The 25,401-nt window shown below is 31.4% G+C and overlaps 1 protein-coding gene across 16 annotated transcripts in view; it reads left to right on the forward strand.

Annotated features, from left to right (window-relative positions):
- Positions 1-25,401, forward strand: part of dlg1 (MAGUK family member discs large 1) — an 889,881-nt gene that overhangs the window by 769,233 nt on the left and 95,247 nt on the right. For all 16 annotated transcript variants that reach the window (XM_074177005.1, XM_074177004.1, XM_074177008.1 and 13 more), the window contains one exon: positions 7,320-7,434. In XM_074177005.1, the coding sequence (XP_074033106.1) occupies positions 7,320-7,434 (115 nt within the window). The remainder of the gene's footprint in view (positions 1-7,319; positions 7,435-25,401) is intronic.

The following is a 25,401-nucleotide window of genomic DNA, read 5'->3' on the forward strand; positions in this document are numbered from 1 at the left end:
ATGTTTCAACAAATCAGCAGAAACATACACATTTCACAAGACAACAGACAAGGTACTAGTAGTGAAATTTATTGTTGCTACGACTAAAACGTAAACCCAATATGTCAACCAAAAATATTACGGAACCTTCGTTGAGGAAATATACAGTAGTAATAACGTGAGAGAGGCTAACGACTACAGTAGTGGATGCAATCGACACGAAAAAACCCTAGGAATCCTGATACGATTGCGATTCATACCAACACACATACTATTGAAAAAAGTTTGTTCCATCCCCATACTTTCTGAAATAAAAAAAATATATCGCTGGGTAAAGGCAAATTTCCTAACTTCTTCGTCTTACCAATTCATCTTTTAATATCTAGTTCGAAAACAAAACGGTGTGTATACATATCTACATTATTGATTATCCAACCTAATGTCTACACAAAACGCTGCTGAATAAATTTCAAATCAATGAACACATTGAATTCATCAGTTTCATTTTGTAAAAGATCATTCAGAATGCTGTAAAATGAACTGTAACACTCTTGAAATTTTTCAAAAATCAACAGAAGGGAGATAATATAAATTAGGAACGTCATCAGGGTGTTAAATTTGTCCAATTGGTTCAGTTTTGAAATAGATTGTCCATCCTCCCACGGAAAGGCGCCCCTCAAATTCGAGAATCGAGTACGAACAAGGGATTAACGTGGTTTTACCTTTCAACATGCGCTTCCTAGCGTTGGTCAGGAATAAGACCCTTACAGGCAGAGGGTAAGCTAAACAACCCTACCTCCAAATCATCCATCAAATTATGTAGCAAAGATAGAGTCTGTAACCTGGTAGAGGTGATTTCATGGACGGAACCAACCACTACTACTCGTTCAACCAGTAGAACAAACAGTTAAATGGCATCATATACATTTTCGAAAAAATCATTCCTGTTTATCTATTCAATGGATAATCACAAAATACCCATTTGAACGTATACTTCAAAGCAATCATGGCCTTTTTCTTCTTAAAAAAAAGGTTTCTGTTAGTTGAGAGGCCGTAGAATATGCATTATTGTACAAAGATTCTTATCTCATTGAAAAAACTTGAACACAAATAACAACGAAAATAAACAATAGTATCAATATTGACCATTTGTTCGAAACAATAGAAACGGAGAACTTGTAGATAGGGACTGAATATATTCATTTATAAACAAAAACAATAGACAATAGTTAATAAATGTTTACAATGCCACTTTTGGGAAAATAGGCAATGAGAATACCATCCAAGAAATTTCAAATATTAAAACCTGTCTGCTACTCGGAACAACCTAAACTTTTAATGAAAAATTACTTTTTATTATGAAATTCACTAAAAATGAATTTTGATCGATTTCATAAAATTCATAAGCAATTTATCAATTATTTTGTGAAAACACTGTATTTTATATTCTATTTTACTCCGATATTTGGCAGAATGACAGAGTCATTCCCAAGTTGAGGTTATAAAATGTACGTACGTGTAATATGTTTCAGTTGTGAGGACAACTATTTGTGTAGAAACGTTTCAATAAACAACATGTATATAGTGTCATATTGAAAGATTGTTTGTTTATTGATCCATTAAAATGAGCTCAAAGAAGCAATTGGATAAGTCAGTACATATCAGATACAGATATAAAATACAAGTATATAACAGACACATTTTTCACTAATGTAGGTGAGAGAAAAAATCATTGTTTGCAATGGTTCTAATAATTCTCTTTTGCGTTACAAAATTCTTCTGTGCAGGTGGAGAATTTCTCCAAAAAATAATCCCACAGTCAATTCTTGATTGTATCTGCTCGTGGTTATATAAAACTAGACCAGAGTTGCCTAGAATTATTTTCAAAGTGTCTTGGTACTCATCCTAACTTGCCCTTTATTATATTTCAGCAGATTCTCTTTTTAGTTCTGTATATTTTTCATATTGTGAGACATTATAAACCCAAAACACATTAAGAAACAATTTTTTAAAGTGTTTTAACATATAATAATCCAATAATTTATAATAATCCAATAATTGAAGTTATTCATTTGGCAAGTATAGTAGTATAGCGATGTTTTACTCTTCAATTTACATTTCAATTTTCAACAATATAAATCGCTATTACTCTCAAGATGTTTTTCTTCAAAATGTGATCTGCAAAAATTTCGTCGTTTCGGCTTTTCTGTATAACTAGAATTGGTTGAAGTGTCGTTACACTACAAACAACCCAGAAAGGTGAGGATATATGAGTGAGCGATAGGCAATTTTGGCGACAGCTAATCCTAGCCCAGACCAAGTGTGTGATTATTCGTTAAATTTTATTTGGACAGACCAAGCGTATAAAATTGCCACATTGCCGGCATTTTCATCCGCTACAATTCTTATACTTGGGCACAACAAAATCCTCATTCTATTGTGGAGCAGTGAGGTCAAGGAAGATTTGAATTTAGTGTGTGAGCAGGTATTTTCAGGGGTAGACATATCGGCCCATTCATTTATAATAGCACTCTCGTGTCTCGAAAGTATTTAGAAATTTTAAGACAAAATTTCGAACCCCCTGTTGAAATTGCCACTAACGGAGCTCAAAAAAATATATTTTCAACAAGACTCCAATTGTCACAATTTTTTGGCTACAAAGTTTGGTAATAATTGGATAGCCAACCAAGGACCCAACCGTTGACCGACCAGGTCACCGGACTGAAGGCCTATGGACTTTTACCTATGAGAAAGGTTGAAAGTTTTTTTTTTAATTGTCAACGAATTCTAGATACGAATTGGAAGCGCCAGTGATGCAAAGTTTTGCTTCTCTCGCTACTATTGAACTAATTAGTTCGGCAAAAAACGTTCAGAAGAAATTTATTTAATTGTTTGTTCTTTATCATTATTATTATTGTTGAAGTTTCATTCATCAGTTGTAAATATACTATAAATTGTTATCAGTTTCATTGAAACTATGCGTTTTAATTACTGCTGTGAAAAGTTTTCTCAACATTTGATAGCTACTACTGAACAATTTCTTACTGTTTTATCGCCGCGTCGTTTTTTAAGCCTACTCGATCAAAGTGTGCGTTTCAAAATCTATATGAAAAACCCTAAAAGCTCTGTATTTCAAAGATAACTCGAGCAAAACATCAAGTGTGCTACATTTTTGGAAAGGTAATTTTAAACTCTATTGAAATACGCAGGAATATAAAAGGTGTCTCTTTGAAAAATAGTTGTCCATCAATAACTATTGATATCTCATATGTAAAAATGAGTTTTTTATACCATTGAGTTCTACGTAAAAAAATTCTGCGCAAATGTTTTCATAGAAACGAGAAATTTTTGACAGGAAAAAAGTTACGATGATAGATATACGATTTTCATAAAATTTGACCCTCAGACACCTCATCTAGCTAGTTTAAAAAAGTTCAATTTGTCCCACTGTGTACAACATTCAACAGCAACTAAACATCTGTATTTTTACTGAATACGTTTCTGATTTCCTTGATAACAAAAATCAAGTTGACGTCATCTACACATATTTCAACAAAGAATTTAGACATCTCATGTGAATGAATATTCATCTAATCGATGAAGTTACGTTCGTGACATAAAATTCGCTTGTTTTTTGGAAACTTCTCGTTTCCCTGAAGGGTCAAATCTTGGACATCATTTTTATATTAAATTGATGGATGTAGAATGAATGAGAAATGAAAATTTCTATGTTTTTTACCACTTTTATTTGTAACTAAAGTTACTGCAGTTTGGTTCTATAAGGACATTTTCAAACTTATACATTAAACTGAAAATAAATAATAATATAACCCCTTATATAACACCACTGTATTAGGTAATAACATAGGTACTCAACTAAGTAACTGAATTTTGATTACCTGGGACAATGTGGGTACGCTAATTTGAAAACCTGTGAGTGAAGTAGATATCGATTTGATCATTCAACAGGTTACACTCGCAATGCTTATGAATTTCTAAGGATTCTAAATAATTGAGTTCCCAACCTTTGCTTGCATAGTGCAAAATTTCCATGTCGTTTAGATTGGGGAAGTTGTGGTTTGAAAACGTCGCTTCATTTTTACCTAGTCAAAGGACCTTTCATGTTCTGCATGCCGTTTTGAGATATGTCTATCACATTGTCCCACATAAACACTATTACACTCCGGACACTTAAGCTTATAAACTCCAGATTTCTCCATCTTGTCCACTTTATCTTTGGCATTAGATAACCTGTCATGTGGTCTGTTCTTCTACCAAAATATGTTAAGAGTTATAAATTTCTTGATTTGTGATTGCTTGATCTGGAAGTATATTAATCTGTAAGTGAATTTACGGCTTTCTTCTCTAACTTCTGGATTGTGTCTGCATCGAAACTATTATTATGTCCTATCTGTATAATTATTTTTATTTTTCTATCTAGATTGTTAGCACATAAAGGTATCGAGAATGATCTGTGCAACATAGAATTGTAGGCTGCTAATTTATGACTGTCGGGATGGAAAGATTGTAATGTAATGGTTTTCTGAATACATTCAACTTAAATTTATTCTAATTTTGTGTGTAATGGTCAGCTTAATTTCTTAGTACCTTTAGTTACAAATAAAAGTGGTAAAAAACATAGAAATTTTCATCTCTCATTTTTCATGATATATTTATACTATTCGTCAATGATATTGCGACAATATTAGTTATCATAAACTTTTGCTACAAAGCGATTCAGATAAGTTTATATTGTATTATATTACAGTCCTTGGATTGTTCGGAAACCATTTATTTCAGACTGATTAGAGTACGGTAGTGTCATTTGGAATCCGTCAAATACCTATGAGACGTATACAGTGTGTCAATTTTAAAACTTACAATGGTCTATATTTCACGAACGAAAGCTGATATCGAAAAATGCTTGAAACCGTATCGACGGACACTTATCATTTAAAATAATAGTACGGTAGGTGGCATTACAAATAAAAAAATCGTAGTAAGCCGGCTGATATTAAAAGTTCGTGCAGACTTTGACAATAGGCTGTATTATTGTTAAGCCAAACTTTTACAATTATTGCTTCACCCTGTACAATTATTATTTATGCCATTGGGTAACATTTTTTATAGTTTTTTCAATAATGTATCACAAGTAGTGGTTTGCAATTAAAACTTTTTGAGTTTTGGTGGGTGGGGCCTAGGGGGTTGATGGGGTGAGTTCTCTTTCATGTCACTTCAGTTCTCCCTTACTATCCTAGAAACGTTTTTAAGCATTTTTCGATATCAGCTTTCGTTCGTGAGATATAGCTTTAGAATAAGTTTTAGAATTGACACACTGTATATGGTTTGCAGAATGTTCAAAAAAAAAAAATTATGAAATATTCGTATTCCTGAAAGCATAGTATTTATACCTGTGTATTCCGGTGTTTCATTGATAGATAAATTTCACATGAAAGCTTAAGCAAAAATTGTTAAAAGAGATATGTGTTTCACGTAGCAAATAATACATGGAGAAATGGACTGTACAACTTCTTTTGTCTTATATTCCATTCAATGTCCCACAAATTTCTCCTAGATTTTGTAGTAGATTTCATATTTCCGTCCACAACTATATTTACAAATTATGCTGTGCCCATTTTATATTTTTTTTTCTAACTTTCAGAGAGTTCAAAGGAAAGAGATTCTCAGTTTTATTCATAATTAAAAATTTATAAATGCATTTGAATAGACACATATGCACATTTGAAAGAGTTTTAGGCCCTGCTGGATGTATTATATTGTTTGTATGTCAATCTACCGAGGAAGCTACAGTTTAGCGAAACGCCTCTAGATATTAAAATGTTCGAGAAAATTGTGTAATTATAATCCTGGATAGTGTCATTGATTTTCATCAAGAAACGGGTCAGTCCATTCATAATTATATGAATAGATAAATGAATTATTCAGTGGAATATCATAGAAAAGGTGAACATTTTTCATTACTTTTTCTCCAATTGAGTAGAAATAATAAAAGTGGGTTGATGTTAGTGAAGTGTCCAGTTTTTGCTTTCTACTCTTTCCTCTGAGATCATTAATTACCTTCCAAGGTTCTTTTGATTCATTACTTGCTTTGTTTGCTCTGTTCGTATACTAGATAGTTCTTTCTATTTAATGGTATATCTGTAGATTATGCGGTAGTGGGTAATATTGCAAGAAAAATTTCTATGTTGTATAATTTTCGAATTTATTACAGGCGACGAAAAGTTTTTTTAGATACCTAATACCTTTTCTCATTCACTTATGTATACAATAATATTTTATGGTATTCTTAAAAAGGCTCTTCAGAGAATTTGATTAAAGTCAGTTGAAAGACAAATCTCAGAATTTTAGACATTTTTTATTGAATTCAGATTCGATAGTGAAATTAATGACTTAGTGGTTATTTCAAATATTATGAAATACGAATTGATGAATGAAAATGTATTTCCAAAAACAGCTACCTAGAAGATTCACTAGGAAAATTGTGTTGAAATGACGTCTTATACTTAGATCACATATCAAGATAATTCTTGCTGTGATATTTCATGTCATATCCGAGTATTTGGATCGTACAGAAAAATACAATTGAAACTTCTGAAAAATATAGGAACTGTACTATTGTTTGGTAAATGCATGTTTTCTTTAGTAAAACATGCAATTTAAAATATTTGTTTCAGGGCGATTGAATATCGAATATCTGATAGATTTGATTCATTCTTTCAATTTCGGGATATATTTATAATTATTTCGTTTTCTTCGAATTTAAAACAAAGCATTTTCTGTATTCATCTTTTGTACTATATTTCCTTTTTGATGTTGATTTACCAAAAAATATACGGACTAATTGCGATTTTCTTGAAACTATTGAATCTCTTAACGAATATGCGCAATAGTACTTTATCTTCGTCTGTTACAGATTATATTTTTTTGTTGATGTTTGAAAAAGGTTGTTGTTGATTTTCAAAAAAAGTTAATAGATGTTAAAAAAGTAAAATTTGGTATTTTCTTATTTTTTACTGGACTACATTCGTAGACCAAGTGGTACAAATTTCATTGTACCAATTGATCGATTTTTACAAAAGGATTAGTGAATTTGTAGTTGTAATTCACTTCACTTTTTTACTGTGTGGCACAAAATGTTTTCATATATGATGTTTTAAGTGAAATTCCTCGACCTGAGCATTTCATTAAATTATTATATACTCAAATTTCGAAAATTATGGATTTGCACAAATTTTAATAGAACATACTTGCGATATAACCTTTGAGTGAATTAAATGTACGTGCAGAACGTACGTCTAAAGAATCAAATTTTGTTGCAGCAACTAAAGCATCCCATGGGTACGCAGATTCGATGCACTCGGTACATTCGTCAAATTTAACGCTACATCACCCACCCTCTACTCCGAGAGCAGTTAGCGCCGAAGACATCACCAGGTGAGTGAATTAATTCTTTTAGGGGCCACTTTCAACAGAAACAGCATATGTTCCACTAATACAATGGAATACAGTTGATGAAATAGTAAACTGTTGACGGACGACCCGTCAATCATGCGAGCTACATACAATTCTTTTTCTCCGAATAGAACTTACCATTTTTTCATCAAACGGCAAATTATGTCGTCGGCAAGATGATAATGATTGGAGTCAAGATGCACAGAAACGTTGTTGTTATTACCGATTCGCTTTTGTTTTGATCACGAATACATGACGATAGATAGTGCAAGAATCGAAATCTATTTCGCATATTTTGTTCAGGTCTTTGATTTATGGACTACTAGCTTTTACCCGCGGCTTCACTCGGATTGGATGGGATTGGATTAGATATTGTCGTGACTGTGAATAATACAGTGCGACGGTGTTACGGTACTAAGGGATGGAACTTCATCACTGGAATGCTAGAAATTGTAGATGACGTTAAAGTAGTTACATTTTGAGAATTTTTTTGACAAACAATTTTTTTTATCTTACATAACAAATATCTTTTTTTATAAAAAGTATCCTATGTTACTTCTAATACCTCCAAGAACATGTGTACAAAATTTCATGATGATCGGTTGAGTAGTTTTCCCGTGAAACCGTAACAAACAAACTTACATTCGCATTTATAATTTTAGTAGGGAGTAGAGATATTAAAAAATATATAATTTTATATCAATTTCTTCCAAAATATAAACAACACTAGAAATTGAAGTGCCAACTTGATAGTGTCAAGAAGTTTCACTCGAGGTGTACTCAGAACCTCTGTGTTATCCCTTTGAAGTTTACTCTAACTAAACACTTTCTGATTGGTTGACGACATGAATCAGCTCAGGACACGTCTTTTCGTTAACGCCTTTTTGACGTATACACCGTGGTACTTTTACAATAACATACCTATCTTTAAACGAGTATTTCTCCATTGAATCGCTTCACAACTTCAAATTCATTAACTTGAAACTAACACACACACACACAAATCAAAGCAAGCATTAAAACTACACTATAAAACATAACAGTATGGAATGATGCCTCAGTGTTGTTATACAACTTATAGTCTAAGAGCCAGTGAGCGGCTACCTGTATGTATTTGACCAGACTTATGTTTTTGTACATTGAGGCCCCTATACCTACCGTACATGATATGGGACCTCACTAAGCCCAAAGTGGTAGACGCGGTGAGTGCGCAGCTAGGACAGGTATCAATTTTTTAGTAATTTTAAATGCATTTGACGACGTTTGCCGTTTTGATATTTTGAAATATATTATTATTGTGGAAGGAAAATAATAATGGCTGAACATTACCTCGCGTTCAACATTGTGGCAGACATATTTGAAAATGTTAAAAATAAATATTTTTGAAAGTAATTGACGAGATCTGTCATTGATACATTTCACTCATTATAGTTTCAAAAACTTATATTAATTAGGGCAGAAGTATTCAGTGCGTACAAGCATCAGCAAATAACAAAATCTGAGATACTACCCGGCCAGATGTCTATGTATTACGATAACTGTTTTACATGAAAATAATGTATTTATGATTTACTTAATCACTCCAAAGTATTACTATTATACTCATTCTAGTCTATAATATTTTTTCTGATATTTACTACCTGCTATTTGAATAATATAAGATTTGTACCTGAGAGGGCTCTATTATAATCCCAAATCTAATGGTTTCCGTCAGATGTTTTCAGTATATTTGTCAACCTTCATATAGATGCCTCGTGTTGCGTGAATTTAAAAAAATTGATAGTGTTGCTTTATTTTATTCATTTGATTATTGTTGAATATTGTTGACAGTATGTCGAGTGAAATAGATAAGGGGCAGTGTGTTTTTTATGACACATCAAAAACTGAAAGATTATTAATATTTTCGGAAGAGACTATGGTAAAATGTCGAAATATTTTGAGGTTACGAAAACTTCATAAATTAAAGTGCAACGATGTAATTTTACCGGAAGATATTTTTTATGCCGGCTATCATAGTAGTTGTTATAAGACGTTTAGAGCTTTAAAAAAACATTTTTTTTGACAGATGCCACTGCGACTGAACAACCATCAACATTAGTTGATAGTTCAATAATTGATGATGCAATGGTACAGGATTCCGTTTTGAATGACGTGAACGTTACTGAGATAGATGAAGTTGTAGAAAAAAATATTGACGTCGCAGTAGATCAGCCGTTCGAGGAAAGACAATTGGAAGATTCAACAGGACCATTAACTGTTCAGAATCCTGAAACTGTGGCTTCAGCAAACCTGAATTTGTGCTTTTTTGTGATAAAAGAAAAAAACAATATTAGTCTAAGAATGAGCCATTACGTACTTAAAAAAAAATCAATTTCAAATAAATATCTTATCAAAGTTGGAACCAGATTCTGAAATTCACAATGAAATTTTGATAAAAATACAAAGTGTTGCCTCTGATGAAGTATACTATTATGATTTTTGTCGACAAAAATTTAGAAATCACAAACGGTCACCGGTTAAAAGTCCTTTCCGTACTTCATGGCATATCTCTCGAGAGACACATGAAACCGTTTATAGAGAAATTTGTAATTTAATTGAGGAGAATGTCATAACACGGGGACGTTGTTTTCTGTCATATTTGCATAAAGAGTATCTCGATATGTTTAAAGAATTGAGTGAAGGCTCCGATAAAGCATCAATATTTGCCGCGCATTATTTACAAGAAAAAATTCACTAGAAATTTAATGATAACATTCAAATTTTGATGTCAAAAAAGAAAAGTTGTTGCTCCTAAGGGCGTTTCAACTATTGATGACTCATTATTTGCGCACCTAAAAGACCAAGATACCTTGCAAGCAGCTGCTGCTATTTTGAGAGAGGAAACTTCAGGAATAACTGAAACAAAGTACCTGATTATTTAACTAGTCAACGACTAATTAAAGGTGAAAATTCACGCCACCAATGACTTCAGAGTTTTTTTCGCCAATATTCCTGGTAAGTTGATCAAAATCAATTCTTTATCGAATATGTTCAAATCTATTTATAAATTATTAATATTTTACAATTTACGTTTAATTTTCACAGAATCTTACTCAATTGATGATGAAGATGATTTACACAACGATGAACATTACCCGGATGATGATGAATGAAGAATAATGAATACATATAAATATGTATGTTACCTTAATATACCTTGATATTTAAAATTTTTTCGTATTTTATCGTCTTTTTTTATTGTCAAAATTTTTAAATATTGTATGAACTACATAAAAAATATTAATTTAAATAAATTCAGTGATTAAGTTAATCATAAATATATTATTCTGATGTAAAACAGTTATCGTAATACATAGACATCTGGCCGGGTAGTATCTCAGATTTTGTTATTTTCTGATGCTTGAACGCACTGAATACTTCTGCCCTAATTAATATCAGTTTTTAAAACTATAATAAGTAAAATGTATCAAAAGGGAAATTTCCGAAGAAAGAAATAAATTTACTCATTAATAAACCATCTACAAAAATGTGTAGATATTGTACAGAAGTTTCTTTTAGACACAAATACAAAACTACTTCAACATGAACATTGAATCACACAAAAGAAATATCGTTTCGAAATAACTATTTTCATATCTAAATTGAATTACACAAAAATCACGTTTTCTTATTCTCTGTACTCGCAAACATTCGTTATGGAATTGAAACCAATATTATTTATTCATAGGGACTCTATAAGTATTTTCTACCCGAAACTTTGCGAATCCTTTTATTATTTATGTATCGTTCATATGAATAATATCTGTTTCAATTCCACAACAAATGTTCGAAGTATAACAAAGTGAATAGGAAAAAGTTTTGTTTGTAATACAATGTTCATATGAATGTAGTCGTTTTGAAAGAACTTTTTCTTTCGTGAAATTCAACAATTAAGTTAAAGTAGTATGTTTTTCTCCCAGTTTGATCCACATGTTTTTGACCTAATTTTATTTGAAGTTAATTTTTTCCTTTCTTTTTGAAAGATTTCCACTTCTTTTTTATGAAGATAAAGAAGTTGAAAGTCAAACCATGTTTTCCAAAATACAAAAACTATTGCAAATAGTCAATACAAAACATATGAACGCTTGAAGAATTTTCAGTTTGACATTTTAGATTTTTGAAACAAATGCCTCTTTCGTGTAGGTGAAGATGGTTACTGAACAATGCAGAAAGGTGCAGATATTCTTAACAATTTTTTTTTCAAAAGAAAATTCGAATGGCAATTGTGACTTAAAAAAATATTAAAAATTGAATACGATGGCATTGTAGGAACGGTACAATTACAAGTCTCCACACAATAATTATCGAATGTGAATGGAAAATTTATGGTGAATGCTTAGGGCGATATACTGATCCATGTCTCTTTTGTCTTATGGGAACGTTCGAAAAAAAAAGTGTACAAGTATTGACTTTTCAAGAAATTTAAGAGCTGTAAACTTCAATAAGATCAGATTGCAGAAATATTTTTGTTAAGTTGTTGCAATCTATTTTAAATGAAATTTATATGCGAATACTGGATGATACTTACATCATTGGTGAAAGATTGTTTGTTCATCCGACATAACTTGGAGGTGAATGTCACCAACAAAGAATTAATAGAGAAATGGCATCGGATTCATTTTATTGCAGTCAGTGTTACTCATCCGCCCATACTATATACGAACCGCAACGTTAAAGTGTACTTCTCTACCACGATCCCATTCAGATTTATCTTTTGTTCTCTTTTGCAAAAAGTGCAGTTATTAAAAGTCTGGTGCTGGCCGTAATGCGAATACAGAAAACGCATAAAAGGCTTCAAAACAATTGTGGACGTACACAAAGCCTTTCATTAATACCACCAACCTATGCGATTTAATGATGGTATTTTAATATCGGGTGTTGATAGTTTTTTGAGTCTAAGCAGGATCACATTTGTCGCAATATTTTGAGTTTTATACGTTATATTATATAGACAGTGTATTTTCGAGAATGAAGTGTGTTTTCTTTAGATTTCTTCGGTTGAAATGACTGAAACGCAATGCCTATCTTTTCATCTGATTCTTCTATCGAAAAATTAAAGTTTTTTGTTAGATTTTTGAACATTATCCTTTGAAGTTTTTGGGAGGTCGTGGAGAACTTTCACAATCTGAAAAAAATTAAAATCATAGAAAACAAGTTTAGAAAGCACTACCTTGAGGGGTTGACTGAGGGGTTAGTTTATATACAAAACTTTGAAATATTGGAAACTATGAAATTTTGATTAATAATCAGTTATGGTTTTCGAAAAGCAATAGTCAGTATAATCCGGATTCAAATATGTTGTACACAGTACGTATTTTCACTCAGTGAAAATAACTATTTTTTCTCAAAATATTGCAAGTTGGTGAATTAACTGAAGTACAAATTTTTCATTTCATTGCTACCATTTATTATCAATTCATCATCCAAGACATCAACTCGAAATTTACTCCAGGATTGGGCTAGACAAGAAAACACACAAAAGTAAACATGTCGACCGCATTAGAAATTCAAATTCTTAGCTTCTTTCCTGACATTTTGTAGGTTTCTCAGAAACTACTATAAAGAGATTAATAGGATTTTATGAAACCATAATATTTTCAGTACAGGTGTCGGGTCACTCTAGTAAACTTAAAGTGTGTACATAATATAGAATAGAAGGTTCTATATTCGCAATGAGAAAATAACTTTCGAATGATACTTACAAACGTGAACTATGTATCAAACAACAAATATTTGACGTGATTTTTAAAATTGACAACTCTTTTATATATGAAACCAATACAATAAATCGAAGCCTGAATCTTGAGTGAAGTTTACCACAATACAGTAGTGAAACCCGCACCTTATTATTATTATAAACAGACGAACATTTTAAAGTTAATTGCGCCTTTGCGTTGATAAACACCCCCAGTAATAGTTTTTCATAAATATATTTCATGTACAGTTACACTTTTATTTATTCTGTTTGTAGAAAAACCTACTTGATCATGATAATTTTTATGAGTATTTGGCATACAATAGGCTAGATAAGTGCTATTACATATATTAAAGCATGGCAGTATTTTAGATGCATGTATTAAAGTGTTCACTACAAAATCCCGTGAATTTGCTTATCGGTTACCACCGATACTGATTTGCAGCTTTTTATTCCTTTTTCTATTTTCGGAACTTTTGGGATGCTGTGAGTTGGGTGACTGAACGAAACCAATACACTAGTCATTATGAATTGCTGACAAATATTACAATGCATTTCATTAGTTCGGATTTGTCTAAATTGTCTAATATGATATAAAATTGAATGCAGAAGTAGGCACCTTCCTGAAACACTCAACAACCTCCTTGCATCACTTTCACAATGGAGAATGAAGTCCACAACGAATTGCTATACTTAGACGTATTGGTGAAGAGGACCGACAATAAATGGAAAACATCTGTATACCGAAAACTCACTCACACGGGACAGTATCTGAACCACGAATCCAACCACCGTCAATCGACTAAGAGAGGAATCATCAAGACTCTGGTAGACCGTGCTTTTGGGCTCTGTAATACAAAAGAAGATCTCGTGAAGGAACTAGGCATCATCAAAAATGACCTTCAACGGAATGGTTACTCCAAAGTGATGGTAGACCAGAATTTGGCTAGAAGATAGCAAGAGCCTCATAAGGAAAAGAAGCCGCCACAACCAGTACTTGTACTTCCCTACAGCAGAGGATTGTCGAAAAGGATAAGAAGAATTGGGTCCAAGTGTCCAAGTATAACATCAGAATCTGCTTTTAATTTATTTTAATTTTAAATGTTCATTTCTTGTTAATACTTTTTAATTTTCATTTCTTGTTAATAGTTCAATTTTTGATTGTTGCTTGTTGTTAATGTCATTGTAATTTCTTTTTTTCTCCTTAATATAATTGTTATTTTTCAGCTAATCATTTAAATTTTTATAGATTCTTTCCGGGATTTCAAATCAATTTATATCATATCAGACAATAGAAGTCCGAACTCTTGAAATTCACCACAAAACATTGTCAACCACCTTCAAACAAATATTACAGTAATTATAAGAGTAAACTGAATATCAGCAAAATCAGTTTTCCTAAGTTTGAATATAATGAAACCTAAATATTGCAGTCCTCCTGAATGAGTTGAGAATTCCATGAAGATCGATAACGAGATTTTGCTTCAACTAACAAAGTTAATCGAAAGCTTTCAAAATAAAAGCTTTCAATTAATCAAAGCTTTCATTTTGAAGAAACTTGAAACATGTTCCCTAGAACCCATTTACATTCCTTTTTGAAAGGAAATTGGAAATTAAAACGGGTAAATTTATCTTTAAGACAAAACCTTTATGGAGTTGAAAAATATAAATATAAACAGTGCAGTGACACCCCAGTAGTAAAAAATTCAGCCGTTTCACTTAATACCTTATTGAAGACTAATACTATTCAAAACATCTGTAAGACAAACATTTGAAAACGTGCTCCTTCATTCGAAAAATAACGGATAACATTTTGGGCATTTACTACGAATTGGAATAAATTGTTTTCGGGCTAATTACTAGCAGATTTGCTTAATATTATTACACGAATTATTTACAATAAACATTTATATATTTCAAGAAATAATTCTATATAAAAAATGTGTATGATCTACATACAAATCTATAGAAGTTTCCACATACTGCCACGAGACCAAGGTAACAATTTTATTTTCTTATCAGGGATGAGTCATTTGATAAAACTTACTGACTTGAAACTTTGAAACAATAAATATAGTTTGAAAAACTAAAAAAACACGCTTTTAAAGAGCATCGATCTAAAAAGGTAATTTATTTTCAAAAAAGCTTAAAACAATAACGAACGAAAAATAATATTATTATTGTGAAAAAAGCGACTGGCGCTTGATGTACAGTTTTTAGTTTCGTATGCTATAAAAGCGTATTTTTAGTCTTTTTGAACTATATTTATTTTATCTAAACTTTGGAATCAATCAGACATATATTATTGATTTTTTCCGATTCCGGAGAGGGAGCCCGAAAATCAGCTACCAAGCCCAAGGCAGCAGGCGCGCAAAGGAGGGTTACAAATGAGGCAGCAGGCGCGCGTGTTAATAAAAAAAATAATTTTTTCAAGTGAAGAAATACATGTAAAGTGAGTTCGAATTATATCAAGGAGGTTACGTACAGCGCCATCTGCCCCCGAATAGATCAGGTAATAATATCGATAATTCTGTCAAATTCAGATCCCGAGCGTGAGAGTTACAAACAAACAAAGAAACATACATACATACAGGTAAAGCTAATAAAAGGAGTGTTAATCGCGCCATCTGCTCGCGAATAGATCAAGCAATAATGTCAATAATTCTGGAGTTACAAACAAACTGACAAACAAACAAACATACGTACATATAAAAGCGTGGTAAAACGATTTTGTTTTGATCAACAAAAATTGTGGTATTTCTTATCAAAAGAGGTGCTTTTTTTAACTTTGTTCGCTTGAATAAATTACAAGAATTCAAAATATGCAGTTATTCAAACAAATAGAAATGTAAAACAGAAATTAGGCTTCCATATTTCCCGCTACTACTTTGAAAATGTACATATTTTTTGATCGAAAACAATTTTTTCTTAGAAATCGTGAAAGTAAAAATTGCTCGAAAACTTTATGCGAAATGACCTCCTCTATCATCTCCTTGAGTTTGGACTAAGACTCATGAGTCATTCTATACATTAGCAAAAACAAATATTTTACGTTTATTGTGCTAGGAAACCAGATTATATGCTGGAAAAAGATGCCAGTGGGAAATTCGTTATTATCGATCTCAGTAAGATTGAGCACCCATTATAGATGTACAGGTGATTAAATATATCTAAGAAATGAAAAATATTCCAACAAACTCCAATTAACGTTTTCTGCTAGTTTACACTTTAAAGCTGAATTAAATTGGATCCAATTAAGATATCCTCATTAGTGGATGTTCGAAAGGAATATATTTTTTTCAGTCGAAGTTTTCGTCTATATGCTGAAATAAATATGTAGGATCCGTAGTGTATTGATTATTAATGTTTTTGATTAGCGATTTCACTAATAATTAATGCTCTAATTCATTCATTGAAATTGTCGATTTTATATTTTACATGGATTCACATATCGACTTGAATCGCCCTACCACCCTTATGTTTACCGGGTCATTGAAGTTTTATGGAACCTATAATTCTAGCTGAGAATTCGTTTCGATGGAATAATTCAATAGTTATGCCATTAGCACAGTGTATGTCCGGATGATTTATTTACATAATTGTTCACAAATCATTGATGAAGTAAAACAAGCGTGTTAGTACTGCAATTCATTAATATACATGTTATATAAATATAATTTAAATAATACATTTCAAAATCAGTTCAAATTTGTGTTATTTACTGAGGCCATAAATAAATAATCAGTCATTATTAGCGGATAAAATTGCTGGAAACAAACTGAATGGAATTTAATGATATATAGATTTTTTTTTAGTCTCATTACGAATATTTTTGCGTTCAACTTTAAAGTAGAGTTGTATAATAGAGAACACCGTTTTTTAGAAATTTGAAGTCCGAACCTATAACATTTACAGTCCGAAAAAGTACATTCATATTGACAATATTATGAAATATAATAAAATATCATAAAACGTTGAAGTAAAAAATGAAAACAAAAAACCCTATAAACTGTTGAGAAGAAAGCAAAATATATATATATATATTATTATATATATATATATATATATATATATATATATATTATTGAGTGTGTATGATATAAATCAAAAGGAGGAAATTCGTAGACATGACACTCAAGAAATATGGAAGCAAACCGCGGACACGTGTTTCTGGCTATTGGCCTCATCAGCGCGGTTCAGCCAATTGCAAAGGTGGACAACAACTGGTTACCAAAAAAAAAAAACATCACATTTGCACGGTGTCACCAACAGGAGCCAACCGCACATTTGTGGTTTCAGTTAGAAGACCCAGCATTCCCAGGCATCATCTAACATCACCACCTAGGCAGCTATAGCTACCTTTTATATATATATATATATATATATATATATATATATATATATATATACAGTGTGACCCATTTAAAATGGAACCACCCCTGTAGAATGTGCATTTTTCAATCAATCTCAATTTTTTTTTATTGAAATATTAAGCATGAAAAACTGTATCTTAACACTAACTTTCACAATTTTAGTTTCATTTCCAAGGCACTCTATGGTTTTTTTTGTTTGTCAAAAACGGCAAAAGTTTATTAGGCAATTTTTGTTTTCAAATTTGACTACACCACTGGATTCGTAGTCGTTATAAATCAAAACTGTCAAATTTTCATTGAAAAATATTTGTTAACAACGAAGTTACAACAACTTCAATTTTGGAAACAAAGTATTTATTTGTAATTTTTATTCAGATTATAGACATATTTGAGATCTGACAACACTGTCATCACCAAGTAGAACACCAGTGAATTTGTACAGTGAAGTCAACAGCTCAATGCGTTCTACAGTTATAACTCCTGAAAATATGGTAATGTGAACTGGATTTGTGGATAATATTCCCCTAAAATCATTCATTTGAGTGTAGGTTACGAGAAGTGAAAATTAAAATAAAAATTGAATAATTGAATAACAGAAAATTAAAAGTTCATTTTCAAGTTAGGCAGTAGTAGACCAAGTTCAGAATCTCATGTCATGGGATCTCCCAATTGCGCTTTTACCAAATCTTGATAGAATCTTGAAGTATTAATGGTCATACTTGTAAGCTTTTTGGAAGTTTCCCAATAATAAATAATAGTACTTTTGTAACAGCGCACCTGGAAAATCACATTTTATGAGATTCTGAACTTACTCTACCTTCTTCTATAGCTGATGAAAACAAAATGTATACAAACAAGTTTCAAAGTATTTATTCAACAATTAATTGCCATTAAGAAAAAACTGATACTAACATTGATTTAAAACTAAACATTTAAATTTTTGTGGCTTCTACCAAACCTCCATTAAGTTCAATACATTTATCGTATCTCTTCCGAATATTGTTTACACTATTTCTTATTTGTTGAACTGTAATTTCGGCACAAGCTTGTCGTATCCTTTGCATGAGTTCAGCTCGATTCGTTGGTCTTGTTCTGTATACTTTTTGTGTCAGAATACCCCACAGAAAAAAGTCTAATATTGTTAGATCAGGCGATCTAGGTGGCCATTCAATTAAGTCACTACCTCGTCCTATCCAATGATTTGGAAACTGGTTATTTAGCCACTCTTTAACAATCCTCGAATTGTGCACGGAACAGCCGTCGAGCTGAAAATATAAATTTACTTGTTCCGCAAGAGGCATTTCATCTATTTCGTCCGATAATTGGTTATTTAGAAATTCCAAAAAATTTTGAACGTTTATGTTTCCATCAAAAAAATATGGACCTATTATTCTATTTTGTACTATACCACACCAAACGTTAACTTTTTCGGAATATTGACTTTTACAATTTATGATCCAGTGCGGATTTTCCGTAGCCCAATACCGAGCATTTTGCGATGAAACTACCCCATTGGTGCTGAAAGAAGCTTCATCACTAAACATTATGCAGTTTAAAAAATTTCTTGTATTCAGGTACTCGCCTTGTGCCCACAAACAAAATTCCATACGTTTCACTTCATCACCTGCCTTTAAAGAGTGAAGAAATTTAGGTTTAAATGCTCTCATTTTGTTTTGTTTAAGACATCGTCGAATAGTCTCTCTCGGTAAGTTTAAATCCAAACTGGCGACTCGTAAACCTCTGTTTGGGTGGTTTCTAAAATAATCTAAAACAGCACCTTCGTTTAAATTTCTTCTTCGGTGATTATTTTTTAAAATATGTTTGCTGACTGCACCGGTTTCTTTAAATGTTTTGTTAATTTTACTGACGGTGCTTCTGTCAATGGGAAGTCGATTTGGATGTCTGTGAATAAATATCCTAGCTGCTTCTCTTTCACTATGATAATTATCCCCAGAAATTCTCACAATTTCAATTCTTTCTTCTAATGATAATTGCAAAGCCATTATTAAATGCACGTAACTAACAACTATTATTTTATTTATGATTAACTGTCAAAATCACAGCCTACTGTTGATTTATTATAAAACCTTTGCATAATGAGTTCAGCTTCCTCAAATTATTGATATCTCCTCTAAAAGATTGTTTTAGCTGAGTTATGAAGAATTTACAGGGAACAATTTTTGTCCTGCTCTCTGTTTTATTATTGAATAAATGATTTCCATGCTTTAAATCAATTTGATTTTAGCGGCTATGCGGAAGAATGTACTAAGTACTGCATAACTTGAAAATGTATTCTAGAATACACTTCTCGTAACCTACACTCAAATGAATGATTTTAAGGTAATATTATCCACAAATCCAGTGGCGTAGTCAGATTTTTATTACAAAACGCTTGCACCACAAATCTCTCACATTACCATATTTTCAGGAGTTATAACTGTAGAACGCATTGAGCTGTTGACTTCGGATTTTCACTGTACAAATTCACTGGTGTTCTACTTGGTGATGACAGTGTTGTCAGATCTCAAATATGTCTATAATCTGAATAAAAATTACAAACAAATACTTTGTTTCCAAAATTGAAGTTGTTGTAACTTCGTTGTTAACAAATATTTTTTAATGAAAATTTGACAGTTTGGATCTATAACGACTACAAATCCAGTGGTGTAGTCAAATTTGAAAACAAAAATTGCCTAATAAACTTTTGCCGTTTTTGACAAACAAAAAAAACCATAGAGTGCCTTGGAAATGAAACTAAAATTGTGAAAGTTAGGGTCAAGATACAGTTTTTCATGCTTAATATTTCAATAAAAAAAAATTGAGATTGATTGAAAAATGCACATTCTACAGGGGTGGTTCCATTTTAAATGGGTCACACTGTATATATAGGAGAGATTACTTTTTGAGATTTTTGGTTCTCACTTTTCCATCTTTATATGAAAAATTGTGAGAAACTTTCAAAAGAGGAAAATACAAGTTCTAAATAAACATTTCATGAAGATGTTTAGATCATACTTGTAAATTGCTTTCAGATACAAACTGGAAAAAAAATCCTCCTAAAACAACTACTTACACATGAACATTGAAAATCACGAAACAACTACTTTCACGTGAACATGATATTATTCGAGAATCGCTTTTTTCTATTCAATTTGTTTTATAACATTCGTTATGGAATGTTATTGGTCTAGTAATTGCTATAAGGTCCGAGATATTCATTGCCATATTCATTGTCAGGTTTAGGTTTATTGCTTTTTCCTCCCGGAATAGGTTGGATTATTTTATCTAATTTTTTTGTTTCTATCGTCATTTTGGCTTATGCTATTAACTTTTTTGCTTGTTACTTATGTTGATTCATCAGTTCTTTATTGCAATCTTTTAAAACTTCTCCAGCATTCAGTTTATTTCACCTTCTTCTCAGAGTTTGACTAACTAAACTAAACCAGCCTGGATATTTGTCTTACTGAATAAGTAAAAAGCTTCTCTTGCTCGTATTAGCGGTATCTTACCAATTTTGGACAAGAATTGGTAACATGGGAGAGATAATACTTGTCTCTGGAGTATGAAAAGTTGCAATTTCAAACTAAGTCTTGCTTTCTGAGATTTGTAGCTGCCCTCGACAGTCAATTGAAATAATTGATGCCGATGCGTGACTTTGCAAAGGTTTGAGAGATTTGTTCATCAATGATATTCGTGGAATGAAATTAGAAATGAAGTTACAATTGCAAACTAATACAAACATTAGTACAGAGAATTCAATCATTTACCCGCATTACTGAAAGCTATGGTTCGCCCAAATGCATATAAAATGCTTTAAATCAGTAGTAGCAGTAGAATCATATGATGATGCTAGTCTTGTCTTATCCACATTTTTTTGTATAAATTATTAAACCACCATTTCTAATGAATTAGACCACCAAATAGACTATACTAATGCTAGTATTTTAGAAATTGAACAAAATCCCCACAAACGTTCTTTTCTAGAAATGATACACATAAATAAAGAATTGAAATCCATGAATATAAAAACTGACTTGAATAATCTCAGTCAAGCTTATACTTATTTATTTAAATTAGATAATGATAGTCGAAGAAGAAATAGTAATGCTGATTCATCAATTATGTAACTGACTGATGTAAAACAAATCATTATTTTTGTTAAAAGGATTTGGAAAAGCTGAATACACTTATTTCAATTAATGAATCGAAGAGGTTTTGTATTAAAGTGTATAATATATTAAAATTCTTGCAAAGCGCTTTCGACTTTTGTCATCATCAGTGCTCACCTGAAAGTAAGTGATCTAGTTGAAAAGGGAATTTAGTGAAATTGAAGTTGTGAAATTTTAAGGTTAAAAAATTTGGAAAATTGTTTGAGATTACTTACTTGTCAGGCAACAGGAAGTATCATGATAAGTGAATTGTACATTGTAATACTTAAAATTATATAAAATAAAATAGGCTTATAGCCAAAAAATACATTTTTTGGATTCAGGCCATGTGGTTCAGTCAAAGTATTTTATGAAGAAGGACAACTTGAGACAGAATGTGTCAAGTGTCATGTTAAAATAATGGTACCAACTTGAGGAGTGGTCCATTATGGGTTTGATTGAATATGTAGAGGAAAAATATTGAATAAATTATATTAATAAACTGTGATTAATTAATAATTCATAATCCTCTTATGAAGGGGAAGGAAATCTCTGTTCAAGTTTACTTGAGTATTCAGACAATGATCATTGTTGGAAAGTTCTTTAGAAATCTCCAACTCTTCAAACAAGTCAAGTCTAAGGAAATTTTTATTATCTATTTTATGTAATATTTTGGAATTTCTATTGGGACTAAAGTTGTGGTTGTGAAATTTTATGTGATGGCCAAAAGCAGATTTATCAGGTTTTTTTATATGTTCATTAATACGAGTGAAAAGAGGTCTACAGGTTCTACCAATGTAAGATGCCGAACAATCAGAACAGTTAAGCTTGTAGACTCCGCTACAGTTCAATTTGTTGATTTTATCTTTAGAATTTACTAAAAAGTTACTTAAGTTGTTTTGAGATTTAAAGGAAATTTTTGTACCAGGTATGGTATTTTCTATAAATTTGGAAATAGCAGTACACATATTTTGATCAAAATACGGTAAGGAAAAATATCTCACAGAAGGTGAATTAACCAAGGTGGTGGAGTTAAAGGCCAATCTTCTATCTGATCTGAGTTTAAATTTACTGATTAATTTGTGAATGATATATGGTTGATAACCATTGTTGACAGCAATCTGTTTTAAAGTATTTAATTCTAAATTAAAATTGGAGGGAGATAAGGGAGTGTTCAACAATCTGTTAACATAACAATTGAATATTATCAATATATTGAATATATATAATATTATATATTCAATCAAACCCATAATGGACCACTCCTCAAGTTGGTACCATTATTTTAACATGACACTTGACACATTCTGTCTCAAGTTGTCCTTCTTCATAAAATACTTTGACTGAACCACATGGCCTGAATCCAAAAAATGTATTTTTTGGCTATAAGCCTATTTTATTTTATATAATTTTAAATATTACAATGTACAATTCACTTATCATGATACTTCCTGTTGCCTGACAAGTAAGTAATCTCAAACAATTTTCCAAATTTTTTAACCTTAAAATTTCACAACTTCAATTTCACTAAATTCCCTTTTCAACTAGATCACTTACTTTCAGGTGAGCACTGATGATGACAAAAGTCGAAAGCGCTTTGCAAGAATTTTAATATATTATACACTTTAATACAAAACCTCTTCGATTCATTAATTATTTTTGTTATCAACAAATAACTGTCATTAATTGATTCATGTCATAATTAACTTTTGAATTATTTTTCGTTCGATTTGCTGCTAATTTTTTATATTAATCTCATGTTGAATAAGTTATATTTGTAACGTTTTATACATATATTTTTACAATTATCATTTCAGTTGTCCTGAAGAAGGAAATAAACATTTCCGAAAGCTTGACAAACTAGCAAAGAGTTTTCATCCCTGACCTTGACTGCAACCTCAAGATATCATCTAATTAATTCATAGATTCAGTCATTAAACATCCTACTTTTATATACATATATAGATTCGTCCCCGAATCAAACCACCCGTTTATAGCCGTATTTCCACCGCTCAATTAAAATTATGGATAGTCACACAATATTTTTTGATGTATTTTCCGCTCTTTGAAGATCTTTTTTTAATTTTGAAAAAAAACACCCTTTTAAAATCAATTCGTTTATAATTTACGCTTTTTTGGAATTTTCTCAAAAATGGACAGAAAACGAGAAATTGTGAGAATAAATTCACCATCAATAACCAAAGAGTAAGTGACAAGAAAATTATCTCACAAAAATTTGCGGATTATTTTTGTTCTGTTTATGAAAATAATTCTACATACAATTTAAATGATATACAAAAAATTTCTGAAAACTGGCTAGATCGTCCGATAGCAGTTCTGAACTGCATTGCCAAAATTTTTGAATTCATTATTCATGAAAAGGTATATTCTCATTTTCAGAGTTATATCTCGGTTCACTAGCGTGGTTTCACAAAAAATAAATCGGATGAAACAGATTTGTTGTTCACGACAAAATTATCTGAATATATGAGAAAAAAACTCAGGTAGACTGTGTCTTTACTGATTTTGCAAAAGCATTTGATAAGGTTGACCATGATACATTAATATCAAAGTTAAAACACTACGGACTCAGTAACCATCTAATAAATTTTGCTTTTGCAAAATCAGTAAAGACACAGTCTTGACCATGATACATTAATAGCAAAGTTAAACCACTACGGACTCAGTAACCATCTAATAAATTTTTTCGTCTCATATTTAAAAAAAAAGAATATAGCACGTCAACTATGGAGGAGAAAAATCTGAAATGTTTTTGGCTGGATCCAACCTAGGCCCATTGCTCTTTTTAATTTTCCTAAATGACCTCCCGAAAAAAATGTCATCGGACTGTTTGCTATATGCTGACGATTTCAAAATGCTTAGAAACATTACAGACCTACATGACTATTTAGTACTCCAAAACGACATAGATAAAATATCTAATTGGTCCAGGGATAATAGATTGCCTTTCAAGATTTCTAAATGCAAAGTTATGACGTTCAGCCGAAATAAGATTCCACATCACTTTGTATATATAATGCAGAATACAGTTTTAGAAAGAGTTCAAGAAATACGTGACCTCGGGGTCCTTTTCCAAAGTGACCTAAAATTCAATCGGCATATTCAAAATATTACTAATGAAGCTAATAAAAGACTAGGTTTTTTAAAACGTACCACGTACGAATTCAAAAACATAAACAGTTATTCGAAGTAAACTAACAAGAATCAAACAAAAAAAAATCAATGCAGATTCTAGAAACAATACAAAATAAATTTTTGAAATATTTGTATTTTAAAAAATACGGACATTCGCCAAGTTTCATATCATATGGACCGATCAGAGATGAATTTCACATAGAATTACTGAAAAACAGAAGAGAAATAAAGAGTATACTTTTCTTGGGAAAAATTTTGAATGGCCATGTAGATAGCATTTTTCTCACCAGTCAAATCTGTTTTTATGTTCCGCTGCCAGGTATTCGTCCGCGACAAACTACTTTTCATGTCAATCAACATAAACCCCCATTGACAGAATTTGCTCAGTGTATAATAAATACGCAAATATCATTAGGTTTTGTATCTTCGAGGTATCATATTCAAAACTCAAATCTAATCTAAGAGAGGTTATCAATTCCTGATTCTGCAGACGAGTTCGTCATCAGAATCAGGAATTGATAGTTCGAAAGTTTACTAG

Source organism: Leptinotarsa decemlineata, unplaced genomic scaffold (assembly GCF_025532065.1).
Source record: "Leptinotarsa decemlineata unplaced genomic scaffold, Ldec_3_MD MMD2_tig00002159_RagTag_RagTag, whole genome shotgun sequence".
NCBI classification, from domain to species: domain Eukaryota; kingdom Metazoa; phylum Arthropoda; class Insecta; order Coleoptera; family Chrysomelidae; genus Leptinotarsa; species Leptinotarsa decemlineata.